This window comes from Phyllopteryx taeniolatus, chromosome 2, assembly GCF_024500385.1.
Source record: "Phyllopteryx taeniolatus isolate TA_2022b chromosome 2, UOR_Ptae_1.2, whole genome shotgun sequence".
NCBI classification, from domain to species: Eukaryota; Metazoa; Chordata; class Actinopteri; order Syngnathiformes; family Syngnathidae; genus Phyllopteryx; species Phyllopteryx taeniolatus.
This window is the reverse complement of record NC_084503.1, coordinates 21,711,825-21,722,340: the sequence shown is the minus strand read 5'-3', so window position 1 is coordinate 21,722,340 and position 10,516 is coordinate 21,711,825. Positions and strand designations below refer to the sequence as shown.

General features: G+C 41.0%; 1 protein-coding gene across 2 annotated transcripts in view; it reads right to left on the bottom strand.

Moving 5' to 3' along the window:
• Nucleotides 1-3,365: 3,365 nt before the first annotated feature.
• The window catches only part of adamts18 (ADAM metallopeptidase with thrombospondin type 1 motif, 18), a 95,872-nt gene continuing 88,721 nt past the window's right edge, over nucleotides 3,366-10,516 (bottom strand). For both annotated transcript variants that reach the window (XM_061765305.1, XM_061765316.1), the window contains 5 exons: nucleotides 9,372-9,566; nucleotides 7,649-7,719; nucleotides 7,397-7,562; nucleotides 5,913-6,105; nucleotides 3,366-5,571 (listed from right to left, as the gene is read on the bottom strand). In XM_061765305.1, the coding sequence (XP_061621289.1) occupies nucleotides 5,453-5,571; nucleotides 5,913-6,105; nucleotides 7,397-7,562; nucleotides 7,649-7,719; nucleotides 9,372-9,566 (744 nt within the window). In that variant the 3' untranslated portion in view covers nucleotides 3,366-5,452. The remainder of the gene's footprint in view (nucleotides 5,572-5,912; nucleotides 6,106-7,396; nucleotides 7,563-7,648; nucleotides 7,720-9,371; nucleotides 9,567-10,516) is intronic.

Sequence of the window (10,516 nt, the reverse complement as noted above, 5' to 3'; positions counted from 1 at the left end):
TCTTGGCGAGAGGGTCCCCCAACCTTTTGGTCGCTAGCTTCAAAAAAAGGAAAGAAGTCTTTTGAAGACGGGAATCAAGAGTTGACGGGAAGCTGCTAATTAAATTAAGGTCCAGCAGGCATCTTTTAATGGCTGTCTCGCACAGCAGAGCCGCGGGGAGGCATGCAGTTTATCCAGTTGTTGGTGGGAGGGGGGGGGTCAACTGGGTCAGTCACTACACAATTTTGCTACATAATACTGTAAGTCATAATAAATAAGTAAATGAGTGAAAGAACTTTCTCCTGGACACTTTTCCAACCCATCAAATGGAAACTTTTCTGAATTTACAAAAGGCCAATGGAAGTAATGAGACAGACAAGGTGACGGGAAGGTGGCGGTGCACAAGATGCTGTAGCAAACACACAGATCGATAGGAGAGAAGAGGCTAATGGGCTAGAGGCTTCGGCGGCGGCGCTGATATCCACAGGTCTTCTTTTTACTGCAGCCTTCTTAAATTATTCCGGCCATGACACGGGCACAAAGACCCGCCGCCAAGCCGAGAGCCGTCGCTTGTCGTTTGAGCCTTTAATCATGCCAGATCTGCTGTGGGGGGACCTCATCTTCTTCTTCATGTCTAAAAGCCCCGTCGCCATCATGATCCACATGCAAGAGAAAGTGCCTTGAATGAACAAGTGTCTTCTGTTGTGGTTCTGAAATTGTACCCTCCTTGAAGATGCACTGTAATAAAAGTCAGTGTCTACTGACACAGCCAAGCTCGATGTAGTTACACACTATTTTTGCATGTGTTTAGGGTTATAGGTTGGTTATAGTCGTGTCAGGGTGAGGATTGGGTTTAGAGCAAAGTGAGGGTAATCGTAAGGTTTTGTTATCGTTGGGGTAGGCAAAGGTTCAGAGTTGAGAGTAGATTTAAGTTTGGGTTAGGGTTTAGTGTAGGTTAGTGGCAGAGATGTGAGTAAGTCACATATATGCAAGCCACAAGCAAGTCTCAAGTCACTGAGGGGAAAAAAATCAAGCAAGTCGAGTCGCCACTAAATTTCAACCAAGTCGGGTCAAGTCATTACTTGGTTTAAGCAAGTCGCAAGTCAAGTCATACAATCTTGCTCCAGTTGCAACATATATCGGAGTGGTGATAAAATGTGTTTTTCACAAATCATAACACTAGAAAAAAAAGTATTCACACCTTGTAAAAGTTAAATGAACAACAACTTAGATGATAATTGATTGATTGATTGAAGCTATTGCACTGAACTGTTTTCCAGTACAAACTGTGCTGTGTACTTTGTGAGGACAGCCTTCTAATGTCTACGGTTCTTAAGAGAGCACCATTAAGCAAAAGCCAAGACTGTTTTCTGTTGGTCAAATATAATTAGAAGTGTACCTAGTGGGCTAATGGAGCATGAATGTGAATAATAGATGACATGAAAATGTTGCAATCTTTAACCAGTCGCCCACCGTGCCGCCCTAAGCCAGTGTATGAAACTTAATGTTGACCAGCTAGTTAAACTCTTAAATTAGCTTACCTATCTATATTTTGTAGTGACAGATGAAGTTCGACGTCGTTCTTATTGTGTCTTTGATGTGCGAGTTGCAAACTATGCATGTTGTCATCCTCTTTTTGCAGATTTCATCGACATCATCCTTGAATCCCAATTTTATTATCATTGGAGCTCCTTCCATCGGTGTTCATGCAGGTGGTTAACCTCACACCGGCAAGTGGGCAACAACACAAACTGTTTTGCCGGGTTGGCGCAAATGACCCCCTGAAACATTTCTTACTTTAAAAAAAGGCAAACTGTCTCAATTAAAATGCAGATTTCCAACTCGGAATTAGATGACTTGTCATGACAAGTCATGTAGCAAGTCAAAGTCAAGTCTCTTGGCTACCAGGTCTACAATCAAGTCTTTCTTAAGTATTTGGCAAGCAAGTCGCAAGTCATAAAACTGGCAACTCGAGTCGACTCACGTCAAGTCAGTTTACTCGAGTCCCCCCTTTTCTGCTTAGTGGTAGATTCATGGGTTTAGGGGTAGACTTTAGGGTAGGGTTAGTGTCATGGTTTAGGTTAGGGGATATGGGTTTAGGGTATGGTTTGAGTTTCGTTTATTGGTAGGTGTATTTTAGGGTTCTGGTAGACTCTTGGTTTAGTGTAGGGTTTGGATTTGAGTAAGATCTGTGAGGTTATGATTCACGTGGGAGGTTAGAAAAGGACAAAGATGTGTGTCGCTGTCTCGCACATGCTCAGTGACCACTACCACTGAAATATGACAGCTAGTGCAGTAAAGGCTTCAAGAAATACAGAGATGGATATTTTAAAGGCAGTATGATGAGACTCTCTTAAAATGTGATCAGCCCCACTGTCAGTGGTTGAGGGGGTCCTATCAGGGTTCACTGCGCACACAGACTAGCGCCTTAGGCTGGGGAGAGGCACGTGACAGGCTGGTGGTGAGAAAATAACAACCAGGCCCTGAGATGGAGCAGGAGAAAATGTGGAAATACAGGGCAGAAATAGCTGCATCGATCAGGCGAGGTGCAGGGGATTAAGGGCGACAGGTTCCATTTTGGATTGGATAAATTGGAAAGAGGCGGTGTGTACATTACACTCCCTGTTACACACTTGATTTCTGTCTATGCAAACTGACAGGAGCTATTAGTCTTCTTACCTGTTAACATTTAGCACGTGCATGCTGATGATCATTATGAATGCTAATGTGTAGTTGAAATTCTAAATAAAAGTCTACTTGATGTGTTTGTTTTTATTGTGCAATGTGGTGTTGAGAGTAGCATTAACATGAGTTATATGATGCATACATTGTAACCACGGATAATTTTTTTGTCATTGTGCTCATTCCTATTGTGCATTTTACCATAATTAACTAGCGAGAGGAGCAATCACAATAATTGTAGAACATATAAATTGCACACGTGCCTTGGACATTTTATTTTACTAGTTGTTCTAGTTATTGCGCAAACTGGCGCCTAGCATGAATTACTGTTGAGAGGTGTGATCGCATAGTCATCAATGCACGCTTGTTTGTGACCGACTGTGCCGTGGACTTTGTTTTTTACTCTGTGGATTATATTTTGTGGTTCTGTTCCTCTTTTGTCGGCAATAAATAACTGGAGAGAGAAGCGACCGCATTAATTCCAGGATGTAACACGTACACACACGCATATATAACTGAGCATGCGGTGGCCATTTTTTTTTTACTCTGATTATTTGTAGTCATTGTTTTTTTTCTATTGTGCCACGTCACAGTTATCCTGAATAGCTGCCGAGATAAATCACCACATTAATGATACGACATTAATGTGTGCCTACGAGTGACAAAGCGTGCCACAGACCTTTATTTTTATTTTTCATTTATTTTATTTGTTTGACTCTGTGGGTTTTTTCAGGTCATTGCGTTAATTTCTATTGTGCAAGATGGGAGTAATCGTGAATAACTGGAAAGAGCATCCATCACTTTGATCATACGACATGTACACATGCCTGTGCGAGGTGGCAGACTTTGTGGCTTATTTCGTATTTAGAAAACCCGGGCAAAGTTGTGCTTTAAAGCTACTTCAATGCAAAAGACAGCTTGCTTGCTAAGCCATTCCTTTTCGTCATCTAAACACAGATTGTTATGCTAGTCCACCCTATACTGCTTACGGCCACTAGAAGGCATATTCCTTTAATTTGCTATTATACTGTATGTTCACAATTGAGGCGGGCAAGGGTCACCACTTTGTGAACAACTGCATGAGAATGTTTCTCAACGTACAATTGCAAGGAATTTAGGGATTTCATCAGCTACGGTCCATCATAATGTCAAAAGATTCAGAGGATCTGGCGAAATGTCTGGTGAAGGATAAAAACCAACATTGAATGCCTATGACCTTTGATCCCTCAGGCAGCACTGCATTAAAAACCATCATCATTGTGTAAAGGATATTGACACATGGACTTTGAAACACTACAGAAAACCATTGTCAGTTAACACAGTTGGTCGTTAAAACGCTACCATGCAAAGCAAAAACCATATATCAACAACACCCAGAAACTGCGTCGGCTTCTCTGGTTCCGAGCTCATCTGAGATGGACTGACACAAAGTGGAAAAGTGTGCTATGGTCTGACGAGTCCTCATTTTATATTGTTTTTGGAAATCATGGACGTTGTGTCCTCCGGCCCAATGGAAAAAGAACCATCTTGATTGTTATCAGTGCAAAGTTCAAAATCCAGTATCTGTGATGGTATGGGGGGTAGGGGGTTATTGCCTATGCCAAGAGTAACAAATCTGCAAAGGCACCAATAATGCTAAAAAGTACATACAGGTTTTGGAGCAAAATATCCTGCCATCCAAGCAGCGTCTTTTTCAGCGATGCCCCTTCTTATTTCAGCAAGACAATGCCAAACCACATTCCGCACATGTAACAATAGTGTGGCTTCGTAAAAGAGTGCGATTACTAGACTGGCCTGCCAGCAGTCCAGACCTGTCTCCCATTGAAAATGTATGCAGGCGCATTACGAAGCCCAAAATAATAAGCGGCTTGCACGCTTTGATTAAAGAGCAATGACAACAGCGGCAGCGAGTCGCTGAAAAAGAAAAGTTTGGAGGCAGAAAAGGGAGGATGAGTCGAGTCAATAACGATCTTGGCTGGTGGCTGCTGGAGCTGTGATGCAATCTCATTTACTGGTAAACACAGTCACTACACTCTGTGATTGACATGTCATACTATAGGTTCTGGTTTGACCATCAAAATCAAGAGGTCTTGCTTTGACATAGTGCATTGCTCTTTAACCAATAGAATCTTGTTCTGACATGAAAAAATCATAGTAAAACAAACTTTTTGGACCTCGACTGTCACCTCGAGACCCCTCCGATAAGGCATCAATCAAAACCAAAAGAGGTTGCTTCTCGAACAAGCTGTATTATTATCAAAGCGATACAGGAGAGACGCGCACACAAAAGCATGTTTTCCACCATGTCAACACGCATGGAAGGTCCTGGTGGTGCTACAGCAACAGGAAGCAGAAAAACAGGACCAGGAGAAGTGCACCAAATGCTAATAATTCTTCATTAAAAAATTTTTAAAAAAACTAAATTATAAAAATTAAAAATACAAAATGTCATCATGTGGAGAATGTCTATTGTGGGTGAGTTACACGTCACAGATCCACTGCACAATATAACGCCATGCGCAATAAGTTAAATAAAGGCATCGGATCCTTGAAACACACGATAGAGGCGAGCTAATAACAGCAAAAGAGGAGCGCTCAAATGTCCCACAGACGGTAAATGTTACTTTTCCAGTTTGTTGATCTTCTCTTCTTACATCTTTACTCAGTTCATTAGTCAAGTACTCCAGGAAGGACACACACATTCTGTCGGGTGCAGTTCTATGTGTTCTGAGTTCTAAAAGGTCCGCTTCAGGGTTGGTCCGGGTCCTTTCCTTCTTCAGTAGGGGGAGCTCTAGAGCCTCCTGCCGGTGCAGGACCGGCAGCACTGATCTCCATAGAACTTGTGGCCGCAGACACCGTGCTGGGGGACCAGGTGGCACCAGCTGAAGTGGTCCACGCAGGGGGGCTCGCCTGCACAGAGAGATTGGACACAACGGAGCCTCAAAGAACTTGCGCTTATTTTCAGGACTTGATAAACACACTTTTTCAGGGGAAGGGTTTAAGGGACTGAGCAGAAAATAATTACATTTGTAACTTTAGATTTTTTAAATTCGTAATACAGTACTTGTACTTTTTTAAAGAAAATGAAAATATGAACTTTTTGCTTTAGAAAATCCGTTTCATAATTTTTTTCAGTCAATATTTTTTTAGGAAAAGGGGGAGATTCTCCCTTGTAAGTGGTCCCTGGAACCAAAAAGTTTGCAAAGCCCTGATGTAGACACAGCAACACATTCACTTTTGAAGCACTTTACCTCTCAGTGTGGTCCCTGCAGCTGTCACCCGGTTATGGTGCTGTGGTGGCGGGACGCCGCGGGGACAGAACTGAGTGTTGCAGGCCCGCGAAGCGACTGGTCGCTGGTGGGGCAGGCAGCCGGCCGCCGGACGACCCTGACGCAGGCACTGGATGTTGCGAGTCTGGACGCCCCCGCCGCAGGACACCGAGCACTGAAAGAAAAAGAAGCCGTGAAGAAAACAAACACACAGAACGTACCAAGTTGCCCTCCAGCCAGATGTGGACAAGCATCTCCTCTGGTGGAAACAGGCGGCAATCACACGCGCGCATCAAACTATCAGAGGTTGCCCTTAAGACTTGATGCATAATAGATGAGGAGCAACAACACACAACAAGCTGCCCGCAGTTTGCCCATGCTGTGTGTTGACTTTCTGATGCCAGAGCAGTGCAAACAGGGCAGATCCAAAGAAATCTCAGATGCGCCAATCCAAAGAAAAATACATTGCAGTCATAAGAATACTATTATTTCATCAAAATACACCAAACTTTATGCTCATAAGATTGACTTTTTTCCCTGAACAAATACGAATCTTTTATTTTTTTTTTTTGAACAATATAAAAGCTCTTATTTTTTCACTCAAAAGTTAAAAAAAATATTTCCCCAAAAATACAACCTCTTTTCTCAACAATACAAGACTATTTCCAGAACAAAATTTGACTTTTTCTTGGGGGAAAAAAAAAATCATGAAAAAAAACAACTTCCATTTTCTGCTAAACAAAAAAGGAATGATTGGAACCAATAACTTGCATAACTGTGCCCTTGGGGGGACAAAAAAAATAAATCACTTTTTAGTTACTTTTTATCCGATTGTTCTATTGGGATTACAACTTTTTTTCATGAAAATCTAAAAACGTTTCTCTAAAAGATTAATTGTTTTAAAATTACTACTTTTTAAAATACTTTTTTCTTGTAAGACTATGATTTTTGTCTTGGAAAAAAAAGCTCTGGAAGGAATAGAACTTTTTTTTGCTCAAAGATATACAGCTTTATTCTTGTAAAATTGCATTTTTTTTTCATCAAAAAATGGGCAACAATTCCGTCTGTTTTTTGTTTTGTTTTTTTACTGGGAAAAACACAACTTCATTCTTGTAAGGCTGCAACTTCTTATCTCAAAAATATCTAACAAGCTTTTTTCTCACAGCAATCCAACTTTATTCTCGTTCAAATCTGTGTTCATAACGGTCAGACAATGTCGATATTGTGATGATGTTATCTACAAAAACTGATGATGTTAGTTTTTGTAGACAAAAACTGATGATGTTATCTACAAAACTGTATTTGTTAGTATTCATCACATACACAGCAGGAAAATGTGAGGAGACACTTTCCCATGCTAGTGAATGAGGAGGTGTGTTGAAACGTTTGACTGATGCCATACATCAATTGTCAACTGACTTCTTCAGCTTCTAACCTTGTGTTTGTGTCACTTTGACAATGGGTACCTGTTGCCATGGAGAAGAGTACCAGCTTGACACCACGGCGCTGGGGACGGTCCTGCCCGCCAGGACTTGGGCCAGCTCGGGGCACGGTCCTCGGTTGCAGCCCTGCTGGAGATCCGCTGAGGGTTTGGCAAGGTTCCTGCATCTCCTCGCGGGAAACTCCATAAACCTGCGACGAGAGGGAACACCAACGAATGGGACACTTCTCACTGGATTTGCGTAGATTAAAATCTTATCACTGCGAAGAGTTCTTACCTGCCCTGGAAATCTTTCTCCCCGCAGCGGAGCTCTCGCTTCTGGAGGCCCGGACCGCATGACTTGGAGCACTAAAACATAAGAATCATACATTTCAGAATTTGTTGATCTCTGTGAAGTCAGGGCGCATTGATTTTCCCCAATGTTACAAGTAGGAACGCCAGCTTTATGCGCTGTTCCAATCTGCATTTCATAGTCGGAGGTTGAAAAATTCTTTGAAAAAATGTTTTCCTTTATTACTTTATTCTCTAAATATTACATTTCTTTACGTTTCTTGAACTATAGACCTTTTTTTAAATTAAAAAAATACAAGCAAAATCTGGAAAAATACTACGTTATTTTGGGGAAAAACATTACCCCCAAATATAAATGTATTGTCATACACAAAATATATTTTTTTCCTCAAAAATACACTGAAAACACCAACGGGGGGATAGGCACCTAGCAGTGAAAACCCTTAAGTAATTGATGACCCCTCCCAAAAATGTTTAGAATTGCAAGTACAAATAGTTTTCAACTGTAAATACACCCACAAATATTATACCTAAACAGTTAAATATCATTTTAAACTCATCTAACAACATTACCCTTAAAAAAGAACAATTAAAAAAATGCCTTACAGGTGATTTGATTTGGAAAAATGCACCAGAAGTATGCGTGTAGATGCACATGTGATGAAGACTCTCTGTAACTTCCACTAACAATCCAGGCTAAATTTAGCTCCTCCCCAACACACAAAGCTTCTCCTTCGGTCAGGATGTATTACTTCAACACATTTCCTTAGCACCAATTTATTATACTACTTTCCTATTTTGACAAGGCTTTGTTGTCATCTTGCATCATCTTGGGCATTTCAGAAAGAGCACAAAAACATAAATGAAAAAAAACTTGAGTAGGTGGTTTACTGCATATTTTTTTCTCTCAAAAATCTGAATGTTCTGAGAAAAATTGTCAGAGATTATTAATTTTCCCAAACTATTTGTGATTTTCTCAAATATTCAGACTCTTTTCACAAAAAAATATTTTTAAAAATATATTAATGTTTATTTAATATTATATAAAAATATAGTTTTCTTGCTGAATACAATTTAAATTCCCTAAGATTATAATTTTTTTCTTGATTTTTGTATTCTCCTAAAACAAAAAATAACCTTTCTTTTCATAAAAGATGCACTTTCTTTTTTCCTTGGTTGGGAATTTCCTCAACATTTTTTTCTTGAAAAGAGGAATTAAAAAAATATATAATTTTTAAATTCTTAAGAAATTACCTGCTGGAGTTTGACTTGTTTACCTCTAAAACATACAACTTACTTTCACAACAATGCATTTCCCCCCCTCAAAAATACTTAACCATATTCTTTGAAAAATACATTCACTGCAGCACAACTTTTTTTCCAGATCTTTTTCTCGAAGAAATTTATGACTTCTTTTCCTGAAAAAAATAAATTCCACCCCCACAAAAATGAGTTAATCTTCAAAAATATACGCCTTTTTCAAAAAACAAAAAAAAGACAAAATTTTGATCAAATTGCAATTTACAACTACAAAAAAGAGCATTCCAATCTCATTTCCTAGTTGGAGAAGTGAAATGTCCTTCCCAGTGTAATGCAGCATAATATGTACGTATGCATTGTGCCTGACATGCTGGTCCACAGAGGAGAAATTATTTTGAGGCCATGCCCTCCATATTTGAAGGGGGTCAACATTAAATCCCTGTTCCTACCTCTCCCCAGGAAGTATGCGTCCACTGGAGCCTGTCGTTCTTGGGGCAGCGGCGCAGGACGCAGCTCTCCTGGGCTTTGGGTCGCTGGTTCTGTCTGCACATGCTGTCGGGCACCACCGCCGCTGCCGTCCCGGGGTCGCCGCTTTGGCAGAACACGCTTCGCTTCCTCAGTCCGCGGCCGCAACTCTTGGAGCACTGCGAGCGAGGAGACGTGGTGAAACACAGGTGGCGTCCTCTGCGGGGTTAGTGGTGTGAACATGTGGACCGCACGTTTTTTTTTTTTTTAACCTTGCTTGTGATTCTCTGAGGTTGGATTTTAAATGTATGTGTGTTCCACTTTTTTGGACTACTTTACATCAACTTCCAAAGCAACCCACCCAGAAAATATCCTAGTGGTTCACATAACTTCATTCTTGTAATAGTAAAAAAAAAATTCCCAAATATACACCATTCCAATGCACTTTTCATAGTTAGAGGTTGCACTCTATTTCTTGAAGAAATACAACTTCATTCTTGAAAGATTGCCACTTTTTTTCTCGAAAAAGAAAATTCCAAAATATAAAACTTTTTTAAAGTTTAAAAAAAATAAAATATATATATAAATATATATATATATATATATATATATATATATATATATATATATACACAGTGGGTACGGAAAGTATTCAGACCCTCTTAAATTTTTCACTCTTTGTTATATTGCAGCCATTTGCTGAAATCCATCCATCCATTTTCTACCGCTTATCCGAGGTCGGGTCGCGGGGGCAGTAGCTTTAGCAGGGACACCCAGACTTCCCTCTCCCAAGCCACTTCATCCATCTCTTCCGCGGGGATCCCGAGGCGTTCCCAGGCCAGCCGAAGGATGTAGTCTCTCCAGCGTGTCCTGGGTTGTCCCCGGGGTCTCCTCCCGGTGGGACGTGCCCGGAACACCTCACCAGGGAGGCGTCCGGGAGGCATCTGAATCAGATGCCCCAGCCACCTCATCTGGCTCCTCTCGATGTGAAGGAGCACCGGCTCTACTTTGAGATCCTCCCGGATGAACGAGCTTCTCAGCCTATCTCTAAGGGAGAACTCATTCCGGCCGCTTGTATCCGGGATCTTGTTCTTTCGGTCACGACCCACAGCTCGTGACCATAGGTGAA